Raw genomic sequence first — 20,794 nt, 5'->3', positions numbered from 1 at the left:
AGATTATCCTCGCCCATTCCTCCATCACACGCTGACAAAGAAAAATTGTTCAGCCACAACATCCCAAGCAATATTAATACATCCGCTGGTTATTACACAAAAAGCTCCCCGAGGTTTATCTTCCGTTTCTTGTTGCTCTCACATCCGCCGCGCGCTAGATTGCAGTTTTCTATAAAATAAAAGGCAAATAAGCATAATCTTGCGCCGTCTAGAGGTCAGGCGTGCGCTGCCCCGCATTGTCTTCCAATAACCGAGGAATAATGCTTCATTCTGCCCTTTACCAGCTCCGAACAAAGCACCCTATAAAGGGACCTACATTCTAAAATTGACACTACGAGACTAACACCCATGTTGTGAGCATTGTATGCAACTATGTACGCCGCGCTGTCCGCACTAAGTAGGTTCATAAATAAAGATTGCACCGACTTGGAAACCACTTTATGGCTCTAAAACTGTAGAATTGAAAGCACAGCGCGGGTGTCTCGGGTGTCTGAATGGATGCTCGGTTTGGTTTATTTACGTGAACAATTTCTGAGAGTAACGTCCGAGGAACAACGGGCGATTGTGCGGTGGAGCTAGGAACTAGGAGGTGAAGGTGAGTGTACACTTGCGGGGTGACCGGTCACGGGCCGGCGTGTGCGTCGGTGGTTTTACCTACATAACGGTATCGCCTGCTAATTAGTGCTTCAGGTAATGTAGCTAACACGTCCAGCTGTTAGCTAACACGTCCAGCTGTTAGCTACATTACCTGAAGCACAACGTTACAAGAATCTGTTTAAGGCTAATTGGCTAGTGTGAACAGCGCGTAACAAATTAGTTTCTTATCTGAAGGATCTTAGACTTTAATCCGGTTATAATGGTCAAGTTAATTCGTCGATTACTTGAAAACTGAGAATATAAGTAGAAAGGAAGTTGGATGAATGGGTACTTTCGTAATCTAAACCATTAGTTTCGCTATTAAGGCGAGAACAAATAGGTAACAGAAATAGTGTTTGCACCAGTAAGTGCGCCATAGCTTAAGTATTTAAGCGTGCAAGCTCAGTGTTTATGCTGCCATTCATTTGTCAAAAGATTTAGCATCAGTTCCTGAACGCCTTCCGAGAAAATTGTATTAAAGCATAGCCTAGGAAAATGTGCCATCGTGTTGGCAACACTTTATGTTTGTGTGCCCTGCAGTCACTGTCATGGGATCGGTAGGGTTACTCTCGTTTGGGTCTTTGAAGGCATTTTATACGTCATAAGCTCACGAATAGTCTACATCCAACTCATCATCACCAGCCCATTAACGTCCCCACTGCTGGGGCACGGGCCTTCCCTATGGATGGATAGGGAGATCGGGCCTTAAACCACCACGCGGGCCCAGTGCGGATTGGTGGTTATTAACGACTGCTAATGCAGCCGGGACCAACAGCTTAACGTGCCTTCCGAAGCACGGAGGAGCTCGAGATGAAAACTTTTTTTTTGTGGTCACCCATCCTATGACCGGCCTCTGCGAAAGTTGCTTTACTTCAACAATCGCAGACCGAGCGCGTTTACCGCTGCGCCACCGAGCTCCTCCACTACTAATAAATAATTAATAATAATTGCTTACTACTGAAACAACAGCCTCCGTGGTCCAGTGGTTGAGCGTTAGGCTCAAGATCCGGAGGTTCCGAGCTCGAATCCCGGTGGGGAAATATCACAAAAATTACTTTGTGATCCCTAGTTTGGTTAGGACATTACAGGCTGATCACCTGATTGTCCGAAAATAAGAAGATCCGTGCTTCGGAAGGCACGTTAAGCCGTTGGTCCCGGTTACTACTTACTGATGTAAGTCAGTAAGTAGTAATTATATGAGTCATGTCAGGGGCCTTTGGCGGTTCAACAGTAACCCTGACACCAGGGTTAATGAGGTTGGTAATCCACCTCACAACCCACACGATAGAAGAAGAACTACTGAAACACGTTTATTGGGAACCTATTTATTTTCTGATGGCATTCGTTTTCTATCTGACGGCATGCGAGGGAATTTCCAGGCAACCTTTTCCAAAAAATATGGATGGCCCTGTAAAAAATTGCCTTCGTTTAACCTTCTAATTTCATGGATAACAGACATACTAATGCATCTTTTATCTTTGTTTTTGGGTATAAACGATAAACCTTTCTATTACACCCAGGCACAATTACATCATCCACCCATTATTATTCTGTACAAAATAAAGAGAAACAATATAGATAGCAATAATTATTTTTATAATGCTTCTGCCATTACATTATATTTTTGAATAATATGTACCCGAGTAATGAGAAAGTAGGTGATTAATACGTTAAATCCAGACAGCGACATCTATATAATTTTTGAAAAGAAAAAAAAAGTCCCTCAGTGTACTTTCCACTACTTACTATTTTTAAATATTTTTTTTGTTTCAAAGTGTCATTGAGTTTCAAAGTTATCTAAAAATATACACTTAAGTAACGAAAATGTTTGACTCCCATCAATAAAAAATAATGCGAACCAATGTTTCAGACAATACAGGAATAGCCCGCCTGTACGCTTCTAATAAGAGGCTAAAGCTCAGTGAGGGAAGCAACGCAGGCAATTTATGGATGTAAGCAGATTGCGCGAGGCGGCGGCGCGGGCGCATAATCTGCTACGTTCGCCAGCGGCTGCGGCTGCTTGCCACCAGGGGCGGAACTGGGCAATCTAGGGCCCACTGATAATAAACCAAGGCTTCGGTGCACTAACTTAGAACCTATTTAGGTTCAACTTTAGGGCATAATATTATGCCTACTTACTTATGTATGGAAATTAAATAACGTTGACTATGGTTTCAAAAATACGTAGCGGTCAAACACATAACCCCTCTTTTTGCTTCGCCGAAGTCGGGTAATTAGTAACAATATACAGCCTAAACATGTTTTATTTTATTTTTCTGCTGTCAAAATAGAAATTAACAAATTAAGGGGAAACTTAAATATCTAATGATATTAAATTAAAAATTAAATAGGTATTTAAAATGTAAATAAATAAATAAAATAAAAATCGTTTATTTCGGACAAAGTTCATAGAATGTTAGTATACAAATGACTTATAAACTAGTGTTAGTAGGACATTATTCGGGCGATCATAAGTTCTAATTATAGGGTGTGAAGCTCCATCCACCTTTTTAGAAGGGGGAGTCCCACCTATCTTTTAGAAGATATTTTTAATAATTACTTACTTTAAAAATCTTACATTAATTGTGTGGGAAAATTAAAGGTGGTGAATTTGGGACCCCGTTTTCTCGAGGACTCCTGCTCAGTCCCCAGGCAGCTACGCCACTACCAACGGGCAATTGCTACGATTTGCGATAGCCGCGCCGCTCGAGTTTTAGCAAATCGTTATAGAATCAGATTATACCGTACAAACTGGTTTCTTTCAATGCGACCGGTAAATTGGCTGTGTAATTGGGATGGACAGGTGCGAAATTAAAAAAAAAGTAAATATATACCTATATAAAAGTCTAACGAAAATGGAACGTGCTGGTAAGCATGTTATATCAATTATCTATGATCTAAACATGAATTTAAACTCATAAAGTCGGATTGTATAAACTTGTAAAGTTTCAAATTCAAAATTCAAATTCAAAAATATCTTTATTCAGTAGGTAACATAGTTACACTTTGAATCGTCAATTTTTACATAACGAACGTCTCATCCGCCTAAAACTACTGCAGCTTCTCAGAACCTGTATAGCCGGGGAAAAGAAGCTGCAAGAAAAACCTCGGCACAGGGCCCCCCTAGACGTTCTTTAAAAAAATAAAAATAAACATAAAATATTGATATACAATTGAGTAATTTATCAGCCTAATATCAGTTCTCAGACAGTTAATCCCATGCATTCATAACTTCTAAATAATCACTAACTTTATAATAACCTTTTTTGTAAAGTTTTTGTTTAACTACTGTCTTAAAAACAGTTGAAAGGCAAATTCTGAAGTGTTTTAGAGTCCAAGTCGAAATTCGAACCCGTGACACCGTTCTCCGAACAGCTCTCACGGGTCGATGGTAAGAAACTAAATAAATAAAATATGCTAACGATATCGTAACCATATCGTAGTCGTTACATGAGTCTTGTCAGGGGCCTTTGGCGGCTCAATAATAACCCTGACACCAGGGTTGCCGAGGTTGGTAATCCACTTCACAAACCCACACTAAAGAAGAAGAATAAAATAACCGTTACAATTCGTGTTTGAATTTCCGGCCAAATAGGTAGTGCCATCTGCGGCCAATCTACAATAAGTCAGGTCAAAATTAAAAAAAAATCGCGTTTGAAACATCTCCGCGTTTGTCTTTTATCGTAATCTGAATATTAACTTATTCAAATACAAATATACTATAAAAGAAATAATTTCAAAAGAGTCTTAACTAGGTACATGGCAAATGGCGGCCTTATCTCCTAAAGCTATTTCTTCCAGACAACCATAAAGTGAGGAAAAAAAAAATAAAAAAATAATAATTACAATAAAAAATATTATTAATTAATATTCATTCATCATAACCATCTTGTGTATTAAAAGTAGCTGTAAGTTGTGTTTTGATTACTTGTGGTCCTGCCCAACCCATTAGGAATCACAGGTGAATAGATAATAAACAATGTTAGACCCCTAACTACGTTACTATAACGTCTTTTTTGTTTAGAAGTCTTGTTTATTTCTTCAAAGTCGTATTTGGTTAATAGGAAACTTTCCTACAAACATTAATTAAACTGTGAAACAGTACAAAAGACGATTGGAAACAAAACAGAACAAACAAAACTAAACTTTTGTTTCTTGAAAGTTCCCAGAAAGATTAGTTTAGACAGAGGATTATTTTTCAACAAATTGTTGGCTAAGATTGATGATGTATCGACACCATCCAGTCTTTCCAAAACTATTTCATTCATCATGCAAGTCGAATTTTTTACCTTAATGGAATAGCGTGGTGGAGTATGCTCCATGCCCCCTCAGTTAATTGAGGGGAGGCCTGTGCCCAGCAGTGGGACGTATATAGGCTGTTTATGTTATGTAAAAAATATTTATTTAAAGTATATTAAATACAATTAATAAAATTTATATTTAATATTATTTTATTAGTTAATTATGTTATGCGTAACTCATCTAACGGCCTCCCTGGTCCAGTGGTTGAACGTTGTGCTCACGATCCGGAGGTCCCGGATTCGAATCCCAGTAGGGACAAATCACAAAAATCACTTTGTGATCACTAGTTTATTTAGGACATTAAAGGCTGATTACCTGATTGCCCAAAAAGTAAGATGATCCGAGCTTCGGAAGGCACGTTAAGCCGTTGGTCCCGGTTATTACTTACTGATGTACGTAGTGGTTACGTAAGGGTCTTCGGCGGCTTAATAATAACCCTGATACCTGGGTTGATGGGGTTGGTAATCCACCACACAACCCTCACGATAGAAGAAGTATAACTCATCAGTCTAACTCAAAATACATAACATTACACGCCTGCCTACTTTTAATATTAGGTACATCAGAAGAGTAGGCAGATAGTACAGTCATGAGCAATATAATGTACCCACTTTAGGACTCTGTCGCACTAACATATTTGACATTTAGTGAGACTTACAGTTCAATTTGTCAAAAAAGTTAATGTGAAATGGTACCAAAGTGTATACATATTAATGCTCATGACCGTACTCAAGGCCAACTCTCCTCTGACATAATATGATTTACGTTTTTCACGTGTCACTTTCCTCTTGATACCGTTAAACCTTTCGAATTGCCGATAAGTAAGAAAGTCGCCGAAGAAAGACCGATCGCCGGCTTAATTTCATATGTAAATGGTAAAAACGTCTTGTGAAACGGAACGCCGAATGTCACCATACCGACCGCAACGCATTCGACAATAGGGCACAGAACAATGTTACGCGCAACCGCGACTAGAGGCGTCATCGTTATAATTATAACAGCATCTTACTCTACCACACACACACACACACATTAGTAACTCTTCATGTTATTTCTATAACAGATGCATTCAGCCATAAACAAAATAACGAATAAAAATGTATAGGATTGGAGTAGGCATTTCGTAAGCTGTGTTAGTCTGTGTAAAAATGATTAAATGCATCTTGGTTAGGCATTTAGTTAGTAGATCTCTAATAGAAACAGCATGTCATAGTGAATGGGCATGGAACTTGAATGTATCTGCATTTATACAATACAATACCAATTCACAAAAGATACATATAACACAGTAAAATAAATTAAACAAACGTAAAAAAGGTATAATGACGGAGAATACAAATAACAGGCCAGTGTCTCCAGTGAGTAACCTAGTGAATATGTTGCGCCTCTCCGATCGATTGGGGTAGGTTTATTCCCAGCAATGAAATTTAACATGCTGATACTTATGAATTTGTCAAGAACTGAGGTCTACGTTAAACAAGAATGCAATTACAACTACGTAAGATCGTCTATGCACCGATTTTGAAGACGGTTAATAATTATTACAACTTCCGCCTCTAGTAGCGACCGAGCGTAAACTTCCGTGCTCTGCGTGTTGAAGTATGGAAATGAGTGTCTTCTTGTCTAGACTGCAGCATAGTTTATCCAAAGATGGCATACATTGTTGAAGGGAAACCGTGTCTATGCAGATAAGGTGATCATAAAAATGAATTTTTGGTCAATACCTCTTTATTGTAAGATTCGCTTAATATGGTACGTTGTCGTATAGTAAAACAAACTCATAATTGTAAACTTAATACTGTAAACACATAGAAAATCAATTATGAATGCGACTATATGTCTCGCACCAGTACGAACTCAGAGCAAACTCCGACAAAACATTTCTCGGAAAACAACGTAGGTATTTCCTTCACCGCACATGCAACAATAACACACAATGGCCCCGACTCCTGCAGACACCTCCTAATTTCATTTTAAGTTACATCCGTCATTTTCTTAACCGACGAAAAGGAAAGGGACGTAGATGATTGTCAACAAGTTAATTTTAAAACTGCTGCAGCTGGTATGTAATCCGTTTGACGTGCTGTCTACTGAACTCTGTCGGGTTATTGGCCGATGTAAAATTTTTGTTTTAGATTTCTGCTTAAAATTGACGTTAATTCCATAAATTTTATGCCTGTCGATTACCCGTCCCTTTCTTTTTCAACGGATAAGAAAATGAAAGGTATATCTTAAAATAAAATTAGATGACGTCTGCAGGAATTAGCACCAATGACTTCGAAAACCATCGGTTTAGTTTAGAGGTGCATTTTAAAGCAATAAACTGAGGAGTCTTTCAGTACTTTACTCCCATCCTGTAAATATTATCTCTAGTAGTCATAAAGGTGTGTACTCACGTTCCCGAGGAAGCCGCTGCAGGGCTGTATGGGCGGAGGCAGCGGCGGCAGCTCCGGCGAACGACGCGCGTCCTCTGTCTGACCCATGCTTTATACTTCAAGCATGTCTGGAATAAAGGAATAGGTCTTTAATTTGGTTACAGTATAATATATAGGGTGTTAGTGGCATCGTAACGAATACTAAGGGGGATGATTAAGACCACGATTCTGAGTTAATATCTAGTGGAATTTTCCATCGCAAAATTCATGTTTTTTTTTTATTTATTTTCAATTCTATACTTTCAACGATCGAAAATTCCACTTGATATTAACTCAGACTAATGAGCTAAATCAGCCCCGTCAGTATTCGTTACGATGTCACTTACACCCTGAACCAGTACATACAGGTAGCCATACAAGTAGGTATGGGTGTTAGTGACACCGTAACGAATACTGAGGAATGATTCAGATCATGATCCTGAGTTGCTATCAAGTGGAATTTCCTCTCGGAAACTTCATGAATATTTTTGTGTTTTTTTATATATTTTCTGTTCCATACTTTTGCGACGGAAAATTCCACTTGATATCAACTTAGAATCATGAATAGAATATAATCTTTATTTGCTTTAAACACGGTATACCTACAGAGATGGAAATAAATTATACAGGTCCATGACATGTTTAGCCAAACATTGTAGCATGCAAAATATAAAAATATAACAAATGAAGATAACACAATAATAACAATGAAATGAGGTCAAGAGATTACAATAATAAAAAGGAATATCATCATCATCATGGTCTGAATCATCCCTCAAAGTTTTCATTACGATGTCACTTACACCTTGTATACTACACAGTACAGACGGCAAGGGAACCGTGCCGCTCCCGGCGCTATTTCATATTATGAGGGCTTGGACCAATAGTCGTACGAAGTTTATCCACGTATAGCATCCCTAGACTAGACTTTGAACAGAACCCATGCGGCACTGTTCATTACACGCTTATAAATGTTTTTTATTGACTTTTATGACGTTTTTCACTTATTATAAGTAATGAAACAAAAACAACGATTATTATGTTTCTCGCATTAAATTATCTATTGCAGAAACTGCAATAATTTGCTCCATAGACAAAACTTAACTTCCGGCAAGCAATATCTGAGGCAAATGAATAAGTAAGCCACGTTAGAATAAATTTGAGGAAACATACCTCCTGCTTAGAAACTTACTTCCTTAATCAAGATAATTACAACAATAATGGATAAGACCCCAATTATTATTGATATCACAGGTAAACTCTAATTGTGTTGCAAAAATATTGAATCGATTAGTAACACTATCTAATTGTGAATCGATTGATTGGATTTTAAACGGAAATCGATTTACTAACACGTCGTTATTGAATATAACCGACTTTATTGATAGGTATTTAAAACAAAATATTTGATTGGGGTTTTGAGGTAAGTATACAAAAAAGTATTGTAAAATCGTCGAGCTAGTCTAAAAAAGCGTACCTACATTTTATGAGTGTTAACTCTCAGTACAACATAAACAGCTAGCCAACATACGTCCTATTGCTGGGCACAAACCTTCCCTCTATCAACGAGAGAGGGTATCATCATCATCATCAGAGAGGGTATGGAGCATGCATAATAAGTGCACACATACATATTTACACGACGTATGTGTTGTCTTAAAACTAATATAATTAATAACAATGGAAATAAATAATAAATTTAAAGAAAAACTGTTGAAATAAAACACATCACTGTTTAAAAATAGTAAGTAAAACAATTTCTAAAACAAGATATATTATACTTAATGAAGCGATGGCATGCCAGGACAAACCCAAGACGGTTTATTGGTATGTCTGCATTATTCCATGATATGTAAATTTTTTTGGTTAAAAAAAAAGTACTCTACCACGCTGCAAAAGACCTGTAAAATGTAAGTATGTGAATCGAACGAACGACTGTTATCTGCGTTCTAGATTCAAAACTATTTTGTTGTAGAAAAACTAGAAACGACACTAAATATGATAGGATTGCGGACGTATTGTGCCGATATGCAGATTATTCAACGGTTTCGGTGGCCGAGGTCGTTTGTTCACCTCTTAATAAATGTCAGAAACTAAATTATTGGGATTGAATCTTCTTCAACAGATTTGCGTTTTATTCATCTTTTACTCAACAGCAGCGCAACTCCATTGCGATTTTTTCCTAGTTCTGTGTGCATCGGCTAAAACTTACGATACCTATGCATAAATATCTCGGATGAACAGTTTTACGCGTCCTCTAAAGCCTACCAACAAAACCTGTCTATTCTGAAATATGCCATAGGTATTTCTTATCTACTAAAGTTGAACCACGGGGTTGAACACATCAATAAATGTCATATTTAATTATCTTGTAAATTGAATTGTGAAATTAGGTTCTAAAGTACCATTCATTCCGTTTGCCTCAGCAAAGCAAACACAGGATATTACTAAAATATTCTAATCAGCAACTCGTTTTTGCATACCTTTGCACATTACCTCATTTTGTGGTGCAACAACAACTATTAATTACAGTATGCAAACGTTTTTAAAGTGCAAATGTAATATACTGTAAACAGTCTTACAGACCGCCCACTGGCAAAGACACTGGCGTCTTTCGAGCGTCGTCGTTATGCCAGCGTCAGCGCGACGTCTACGGGACGTCGACGCCGCGACGACGCGACGCCAGGGCCGCGTACGCTCGGCGTTCGTCAGCCGGCCAGCGCTCGAAAAACGCTAGTGTGGGGGGTTTCTTACGACTTGTTTCAGTTACATTATTAGGTATATGAGATAGTCAAATGAGATACTTTTTACGAAATGTCAAAACGAAAGTTTTCTTTGTAGTTGCTTAGATGTACATACATACAAACATAAACTCACGCCTATTTCCCACCGGGGTAAGCAGAGACTATAGAATTCGATTTGCTTCGATCCTGACACACTTCTCTTGCTTCCTCCACACTCATCAATCGCTTCATACACGCACGCCGGTTTAGAGTAGATCGTATTAAACCTTTTCTAAGGGCATCGCCAATTTGGTCATCGTAAGTCCTTCTCGGTTTTCTCTGCCAGCCCTACCATCAACTTTCGCTTTATATACCGCTTCTTTTTAGTGCTTAGATGTATGCAGATGAAATCCTGCGTGTTTACTAGTATTTACAATTTGCCAACCGGTTCAACAGATTGGGGTTTCCACTATCGTGATTTATTTAATGGATGAAGGCTTCTGTGACCTTGTATAGACATTCAAAGGCTTAAATATCATTGTCATGCCTAATTATAGCTACTGGCGATGTCGAACTCTATCACGCACTCTATCATTTGATTTACGTTACTTTTGTGAAGGGTTCGAAGTAATTCTCGGACTTTATGTTATTCTTTATGTTGTTTTTGTTAATGTTTCTGTAACAATATTTGCATGCTATTGTTGATAGCTGATAAGGAGAGACTTTTATGGGCATCCATCTATTAATGTACCCTTTTCAAAAGCAAATAAAGAGTATTTCTATTTCAAATATATTTTTATTCAATAGGTAACATAGTTACACTTTTAATTGTCATATTTTACATAACGAACGTCTCATCCGCCTAAAACCAATGCAGCTTCTCACAACCTGTTTAGCCGGGAAAAAGAAGCTGCAAGAAAAACCTCGGCACAGGACCCCTAGGAACCCTAGACGTTCTTTAAAAAAAACATAAAATACTTATACAATTTAGTAATTTGGCTGCCTAACATCAGTTCCCAGACATTTAATCCCATGCGTGTATATCTTCAAAAAATCACTAACCTTATAGGTAATACACTTTTTACAAAGTTTCTGTTTGTTTATTATTTAATTACTGTCTTAAAAGGACTTAAAATACATATTACACTTATATACTTATATTGGCATACGACAACGCTTCACTAAATTTTCATACTTTTTAGAGCGTGATTTTTCCGCAATCGGGTTTTAGTTTTAAACTTATTATCTTTATTTCTCTGTAAAATACATAATCTCTTTCAGATCATCTTTATAAATAGATATGCAAAAACGTACAAGAAAACTAAATAGAAAGTAGCCGAAGACGATGTAGCAATCTCATCCCGCTCTAGATTTTCAAGTCTAACAAAAAAAACACACTTCCTGTAAACTATATTACTTATCTATTTGCATAAAACCATGCACCGTGTAACTTATGCAAGATTGATAGATTTATGAACAAAAACGAGGAGGTTGTACAATAACAAGTGCAATTTACTGATATAACGATATTATATCTATTTTGTTGACCGCTTACGATGTTTTTGTTACGGAAATATGTTGTGTAAATTGCGCAATAGCAGATAATACTTTTGATAGTATGGTTGCTATGCTGTCTGTAGGCATAGAATAAACAATACCTTCTTCTTGTATCGTGTGGGTTGTGAGGTGGAGTACCAACCTCTACAAACCTGGTGTCAGGGTTACTATTGACCCGTCAAAGGCCCCTGACATGGCTCATGTAAGGACTATTTACTTACATCAGTAAGCAGTAACCGGGACCAACGGCTTAACGTGGCTTCCGAAGCAGGGATCATCTTACTTTCGGACAATCTGGTGTTCAGCCAGTAATGTCCTAACCAAACTAGAGACCACAAAGTAATTTTTGTGATATGTCCCCACCGGGAGTCGAACCCGGTACCTCCGGATCGTGAGCCCAGCGCTCAACCACTGTGTTAACCTTTATTCTCTACTTATAAACCTATAGATAAACAGTTTCCCAAGTCCTAGCAGCACTCAAAGATTTTTTCTTTTTCCGGACGAGCATTAGACGCGACGGCCATTATTAATGCTCCGATAAAAACCGAACAACTTCGGTTGCTTCGTAATTGCGCTTGCGTACAGCGTCTCAATCGCGGAGGAATTCCTGTTGTTTTTTTTGTTCAATTTTGTAATAGAGTTAGGGAATTCTTCGGGCAAAGGGCTGCTGGCTGTTACACGGTCGGAATGGTTTTATGAATGGGTGTGGCAGATGAAGGTAACTATAAAAAAGTTAATTTTAACATTCCATTGATACACTTGTAGGTGCGTATCTAGTGAAGTATATTTCTTGAATGGGCTAAGATATGAAGGGGAACTCAGCTTGTCAGTATCAGTAGGTACAGTATTTATGGATAGGTACGTTTTTGCATTTATTTTTGTGTTTATTTTAATGTTATTCTGTGACCCTTTTAATGTTTTGCTGCTTTTGTTTCATTTCTATGTTTCGCTGACGAGAAGTGGGTATGTATAATTCATAATTCATTTATTCGCTTTAAGAATGGTAAGTACAGTTTGCAGGTGGCCAGCATTTAGCATTTTTAGTTATGAAAATTATAACATGCGAATAATCATGTCAAGAAGATACACAATTATTAAAATTAAAATAACATACATACATAAACTCACGCCTATTTCCCACCGGGGTAAGCAGAGACTATGGAATTCCATTTGTTTCGATCCTGATACACTTCTCTTGCTTCCTCCACATTTATCAATCGCTTCATACATGCACGCCGGTTTAGAGTACGTAGGTCGTACTAAACCTTTTCTAAGGACATCTCCAATTTGGTCAATGTGAGTCCTTCTAGGTATTAAATTAAAATAAATTAACGAAAATAACAATTAATCTTAACAAATTTCAAAGTCATTCATTACAAATCTACACACCTCTGCCTACCCCTTTAGGGATACGTGCCTGATGCAATGTTATGTTTTTATAACTCTGTGACTCCTTTCTTCCGTTTCAAATATACTCCATCTTCGTGGAAGCGTTTGATCTCGTTTGAAGCTATTTTCAGACACTGTTGATGTTTTTATAATACTTAAACGAAGCCCTTCCGCCATGGACGCAAGAGAAACAAATCTTTAAAACGACTGATGTTTTTCTTAGATAAAGTATTCTTTACCCATAAGAACTCGACCTTCCTAATGGGGTCAGAGGTACATCCATCGCAAGATGAACTAAGTACCCACGCCTCACCGAGCTTCCTATTAGACCAATGTGAAAAGGTGGTGAGTTGTATCGCCGTCTATAATGGTCGAGCGTTAGCTCGTCTTAGTGAAAATTGCTCTTAACTCATTAGTGCTGGGTCTCAAGTCTGGTACTGGGGATAGAAGCGGCGGAGAAAACTGAAACCTACTCAGACATCAGAAAACAGAATCATTTATTCAACGTAATTATCATGGATAAACTTGTTGAAGGTCAATGTAACATTTAATTTTGAATTTACGTCATTTCGCAAGGTGTTATGACTGAGGAGAAGAAATGACAAGAAACTGCAACACATCTTTTAAATCAATGAGGGTATAATTTACAAGTTATTTAATATCTAGAGGAACACATTTAATACCAGACATTTTTATCATTTAGGTAATCATTCATCTTATAATAAGCTTTTTTACATAAAGTAAACTTCACATGAGCTTTAAATTTATGTTCTGAGAAATTCTAAATATTATACTGAAATACTGAAGACTGTCGTAAAGAAATATCTGCGAACTCCCTCAGAATTCTTTTAATAAGTTTGTCTCACTCGCACTTAAGAAAGAACGAGATTTTTGTGTGTCGTGTCCGGGTTATCACCCCATTAGGGATGACGGGCGTGAATAAAATACATACAGTTAAATTCAAATTCAAAAATATCTTTATTCAGTAGGTAACATAGTTACACTTTGAATCGTATTTTTTTACATAACGAACGTCTCATCCGCCTAAAACTACTGCAGCTTCTCACAACTTGTATAGCCGGGGAAAAGAAGCTGCAAGTTAATTCAGTTAAATAACCAAAATTCCTGCTAATTTATCACATAGTTTGTAACTCAGAAGTACCAGGGAAGTATAAATAAGAAGAGTCTAACAAGCATAAAGCGTCGATACACGGGTGGTCGGCAGTCCGAGGTGATAAATAAATCGTTATCTCGATCGATGCGCCGGAGTCGCCGTGAGAACCACGATTGATACCCAACTCTAGTTACACGCGTATAATTGTTACACTCTCTATAGAAATCTTAGAAGTAATAAAAGTGCTTTCTATTTATCAAATAGGTTTTTATAGTTAAAACGTTGGTTTTTTTATGTACCTATGTACTGAAAGTAATGTTGAAAAGTTAAGAATTACCTTATGCCCAGCAGTGGGACGTATAAACATACGCTGTTTATGTAGGTATGTAATCCCTTTAGACAACAAAAAGTGTTGGATGAAATTTCAAGACATACAATACAGAGTGTTAGTGACATCGTAACGAAAACTTTGATTGGATGATTTAAACCATGATTCTGAGTTGATATCAAGGTGAATTTTCCGCCGCAAAAGTATGGAACTGAAAACAATTAAAAAAAACTAACATACAAAATAATTTTGTGATGGAAAATTCCATTTGATATTAACTCAGAATCATTGTCTGAATCATCCCCCTTAGTAACGAATTACGATTTCACTAACACCCTGTATATCCAAAAACGGCTACGAATTTAATTTTGGAAAGTTCAAAACGAATACAGAAGATACATATATTAATTTTATGATATTATGACCGTATCTTTTACATTATCATAATACAATATTTGTGGGTGGGCTCTATAAAATAACAGAAGGATTGCTTTTTAAACAACGACTTTTTGGTAAGGATCACTTTACAATGGATTGAAGATGGAAGATAAAATGGAGGCCGGTGAGCTTCATACATCATCCATCATATAATACTGTAAACTACAAATAACAATTTGACGGGTTTTTTACCTTCTCATTGAACATGAAAACAGTAATACTAAGTTGGACCAAATTGGAGATGTCCTTAGAAAAGGTTCAGTACGATCTACTCAAGTGGACGAAGCAAGAGAATGTCAGAATTGAAGCAAATGGAATTCCATAGCCTCCGTTTACCCCGGTGGGAAATAGGCGTGAGTTTATGTACATGGGTGGCGAGTTAACATCGTGCTCGGCGCACGAGACGTTGACTAAACGTAGTGACTATATTCTCTTTGCCGTAGACACTTTCGTTCTCTAGACGTCATTCAAAGGATGATGTGCCTTGAAGATGTCACTTCATCACAATACCATAATATTTTGTTATTATCTTCATGATATGGGCTATCGGTTACAAATAACACTGGTATTACAGTTGTGTTTGTATACATTAATAGTTATCTTTATGTTTGTTCCAATTATTCCTGCATTAATATAACAATTGAATGTACAAATACCTAGCTATATGTATAAATTGTTATACTTATTGTAAAATATTATACTCGTATTAGTAACTCACTCTGTAAACGTATATATCCTCTCGTTTGACATTAGATGTCAACTGTCAACTCGAGGATTCGCAGTCTGTGGTTACCGCCAAAACGTATGGCTTTATTACTGATAGTAATGTTAAAATTATATTTCTATTTAATAAAAGTTTTACTTGTTCTAACAATTTAATTCGTTTTCCACAGTGAGCTTAGATCAACACTATTGTTGGTGGCTCTAAGCAACCTACCAGCTTTTTCTATCGAACGGTCGACATAAGAAAAAACTTGAAACCTAACACAAAGCGACTCTTAGGTTTCTAGGAATGACAGAATACATTTTCCTCTTCAAATTCTAAGAGTTCGTAAAAGACACCGCGTTCGTCTGTCCGTCAGATGCCTACAAACAAATACCTACTTCTACCGACGAAAATTCCGGTGGCGCCGACGCAATGACCGACAAATAAGTTTGACAGAACGCATTTCATACACATTGAAGTACATTATAAGCTCAACGACTATACTTATTCAAAATGAGGGACTTTCCAGGCTATTTTCCCGAAAAACAATATAGATAGCGTTGTACAGTTTTAATATGAACATCACCTATTTTCTTATTGCTCGGGTACATAATTATTAAAAATCACAATGTACTTAAATGACAAAAGCATATATGCTTGACATTCTTAAAACAAAACTTGTCCTAAATGTAACGTCTTTCAATATTATCTGCTAATAAGAAAACATCTTTTCATCGTACACACGGAGCGGATAAATACATCTTCTATCGTGTGGGTTGTGAGGTGGAGTACCAACCTCATCAACCCTGGTGTCAGGGTTACTATTGAGCCGCCAAAGACCCCTGACATGGCTCATGTAACGACTATCTACTTACATCAGTAAGTATTAACCGGGACCAACGGCTTAACGTGCCTTCCGAAGCACGGATCATCTTACTTTCGGACAAACTGGTGATCAGTCAGTAATGTCCTAACCAAACTAGGGACCACAAAGTATTTTTTTGTGATATGTCCCGAATCGAACCCGGGACCTCCGGATCGTGAGCCCAACGCTCAACCACTGAACCACAAAGGTCAATAAATACATTTTAAGGGTCAACCTATTTTGGTTTTCTAGTACGATTTTTCATTTTGCTCATTGGTAGGCATTTCAATTAGGCACGTAGATTGGATGCTTCAGATAGGTCAAAGTTCCGCTTGTTCTCTCTTATACCGTAACACCAGGAGATAAGCTCCAAAAGCAGTCACGATGAATAGGCTCAGTACGGTCGACATAGAAATTCAATGGAAATAATGAATACTTGCTAAATGTTTTCTTTTTTGTTTTTCTTTTGTTAGAAATTAAGACAATTATATTGTGTAAGTTATGTACGTAACTGTGATTTACATATTTACGAGAGATAATTGGTATTAATGTATAAATGTAAACCATGTGGCAGTACTAATTAAATAAATAAATAAATAATATTGACACCAACGGTTGCAGAGGCGAAGATGGGAGCCATCGGTACGGCAATGCAGGACGGAAGGGGCAAGTCACAGGGATTGTAACCTGGAACCTAACAGAGGGCAGCAGTAACTGTCAGTACTATTCAGAGGCGGAGGACTCGAGTCCTAGTATGGCTTTGTAATAGACTACTCTGGGCGCCATCCCACTTGCGTCAGACAGAGTACTGCGGGGCGGAAGGCAAGAGAGAAACCACTGCCCTATTTCTCCCTAAAAAAGTAGCATGGAAAATGCTGCACCGACAAGAGCGTGGCTCTTAAATTGATGATAGAATAGAATATAAATCATTTATTTTAGATATAAGTATTGGTATAACAGTAGGAGTGAACATAGTAATTACAAACTTATTTCTAAAAAGGGACGTCAGCTCAGCAATATGTTGTGACACTCCGACATTGAAGGAGTGCCACAAAACGCTGATTTTCAGCTGTGCCCCAAAAAGCACTAAAAAATAAAATATAAATGCTTAAATCTAGATAATCAAAACAAATTAAAATTAATGAGCTGTGTTAATAAAGTGTGCATGTAGAGGGTGTAATTGCGTATGTTCGTTAAGAGGGTGTGTAATAATGCGTGTGTGTATGTGTGAATAGGGTATATGTCAGTATGTGAGACATATGGCCCGGATAGTTAGGATAACTATAGGTAAATTATGGTCGCGTAAATAAATTGTTGCTGGTTGTCATACAATTATGAAACCAGTTAAATATGAAGATAAGGTTTTGCGTATAGAGAGTAGGAGGTAAAATAACAATTAAAATTAGAAGATAAGGATATTTCTGGATAAGGGTATTTTTGTCAGAATGTCGAAACTGTATATTAATTACAAATGTCTTAATTTTATTTTTAAACGAGATAATGATGACGAAACACGACACGCTATGAAGTCCGTTAATCATCAATTTCATTTTCTAAGACCTAAATAACGTTACTTTACCGGCTTACGGCCATAAGACTAAAGCTAAAGACCGAGAGGGGGTGAGGTAGGCGACAAATACGAATTGGTGCGGGGCGGAGTTACCTTTTTTTTGACGTGACTTCTTGTAGATTTGCCGCAGATGGCATTAACTACTTGGCCGGACAAATGGGGAGCGCTGAAGGCTCTCACCCGGTAAAACGTTTAAGACAACAGGCCTGAGGGTGCCCAGTTGGGCGCGAACCTCGGCTCAGGGCGTCGTCTGAGAGGAACAATATTTGAAAGAATTAATCGACCCTAGCGGGTCGATAGCGATACGCGCTGATTAAGGACGGAGAGTTACCGCTCTACACGGAATATTATTGTTTATTCTTTGCCCAAAGCCTCGTCCGTTGCTATCGCTACGCAAGTGCCGGTGTGACAAAGGAAGTCAATTTGATCGTGGCTCGTGACTCATCCGTCTGCCGTGATTATCTGACATGGACCCTCGTGAGTGACTCCGGCTTGCCATTGCGAATAGGAATGAGGTTGTGGGTACGCTGCTTTAGGTGAAGCTTTTCATTATTAGGTACTTTATTATATGCGTACGGCAATCAACTATACATATTTAAATGGTGTACTCACATTTTATTTTATTTTGTTTGGGGAGCTTACAGCTTAATTCACACAATGTTACACTTCATCATCATCAGCCGTACGACGCCCACTGCTGGGCATAGGCCTCCCCCAAGAATCTCCACGACTATCGGTCCTGCGCTGCCCGCATCCAACGGCTTCCCGCGACCTAGTGTTACACTTAATATTAAGTAAAGGCCAATTACAAGCTACCTACCACAAATAAATGAAAAACAGTTATACAACAAGACAAGTGAGCGGAGATGTAGAAAAAAAATTAGATTGAATGAGCAATTTAGCAAGAATAAAGCCCGTTATGTATGAGGATCTTTTCCAATATGATTGGCTTTATAAGCCACATGCGAGCACATGAACGTCGAAGTCGAAGCAGTCGCCGTACCCGAAATCGGCTGGATCACATCACCCACTATTCCTCAAAATGAGAGTGAATAGGCATTTACTAGGCAAGTGATAATATTTTTTTCTCTTAACTATTTTTTATTTATTTCAAACTTTCACCTATTATAAAATGTACTTACTTATAGGTGAGATGGATTGGTCCCAGGTTGTCTAGGTAGCAATATGACTAACTACATTAACGTCCTAAATTTATATACTTAGCTTGATTGACCATATCTTATAACGCCGACAAGTCAAGTGCAAAATGATTTAAACAATTATGGTCTAATGCAAACTTATTTTCATAAAAAATAACACATTATAACATAATCTCACGACTATATCCCAATGGGTTAGTCAGAGGTACATCCATCGCAATATGAACCCAACATGATGAGACCAACTGCTTTGTGTTGTTTTTGTTTTAAACATAAAATATAAACAGCCTACATACGTTCCACTGATGGGTACAGGCCTCCCCTCAATCAACCGGAAGGGGTATGGAGTATGGAGCATACTCTACCACGCTGCTCCACTGCGGGTTGGTGGAAGTCTTTGGGCTAGTAGCCGGGGACCAACGGCTTAGCGTGCCTTCCGAAGCACGGAATCATCTTACTTTTTCGGACAATCAGGTGATTCAAACCTAAAAAAAAAGGAAAAAGTTTTTTTTTTATGAAAATATAACAATTAAAAAGGACTTCCAAGTATCCCGGTTCTGTGCGAGCTCTATCCAGTCTTTTCGATAACACAAACAACAACACAACGACACCGATAACTTTAAAGACCTGAGGCCTTTGCTCAGCATGGGATCATACAGGCTAATAATAATACATATAATTAAAAAGGACTAGATTATATTTTGTTCTAGTTCCAGTTAATAGAGAGAACCAATTCAAAGGTAAGCCAACCCGATAGGCTAGGCAACAATGGACAAGAAACACCACAATACGTGTGTTCTTGGAACTAGGAAGGAACGAGACGTGGTGCCGGCTAGAGTTACAAGACTGCCTGTTTCGTCTTGAAACGATGACAGGGAGGGAATAAGTATTATAACATTTTATTTTTTTCCCCTTTTTTTGCGCGCAATCTATCACCCTTGGATAATAAGCACTTCTTGTGGTGTATAGGTATCATTTTAGGTAAGCGACCAGTGTCGCTTCCTATTTTGGGCCTAAGCTTATAACATAAGCTCTCGAGTATATCTCAATTGAGGAGCTCGGTGGCGCAGCGGTAAACGCGCTCGGTCTGCGATTGTTGAAGTTAAGCAACTTTCGCAAAGGCCGGTCATAGGATGGGTGACCACAAAAAAGTTTTCATCACGAGCTCCTCCGTGCTTCGGAAGGCACGTTAAGCCGTTGGTCCCGGCTGCATTAGCAGTCGTTAATAACCATCAATCCGGACTGGGCCCGCGTAATGGTTTAAGGCCCGATCTCCATAAACTCACGATACATACATACATAAACTCACGCCTATTTCCCATTGGGGTAAGCAAAGCATAATATGTGTTAAGAATTATATATTTTAATCTGTATTTATTCATAATAACGTTGAACCGGTGCGTTTTCTGACGTATCGCTAAGTATTAAGTTGTGTAACTGTTATATTTATCAGTTACAAATACGTACCTGTGATTAAATATTATGTTGTCGGATGGCAACTCGGTACGTCAGATTTCGGGCGCCAACGGACGAACGTGAAGTAAAGATATTAAAAACTTATATCTAATCCGAAAAGTGTATCTTCTGAACTT

General features: G+C 37.9%; 1 protein-coding gene across 1 annotated transcript in view; it reads right to left on the bottom strand.

The window, feature by feature from the left end:
• Positions 1-20,794, bottom strand: part of LOC126371481 (leucine zipper putative tumor suppressor 2 homolog) — a 120,603-nt gene that overhangs the window by 95,300 nt on the left and 4,509 nt on the right. Inside the window, exon 2 of the mRNA XM_050016792.1 lies at positions 7,335-7,441. Within this exon, the coding sequence (XP_049872749.1) occupies positions 7,335-7,421 (87 nt within the window). The 5' untranslated portion in view covers positions 7,422-7,441. The remainder of the gene's footprint in view (positions 1-7,334; positions 7,442-20,794) is intronic.

Source organism: Pectinophora gossypiella, chromosome 12 (assembly GCF_024362695.1).
Source record: "Pectinophora gossypiella chromosome 12, ilPecGoss1.1, whole genome shotgun sequence".
Lineage (NCBI taxonomy): Eukaryota > Metazoa > Arthropoda > Insecta > Lepidoptera > Gelechiidae > Pectinophora > Pectinophora gossypiella.
This window is presented reverse-complemented; position numbering and strand designations above follow the sequence as displayed.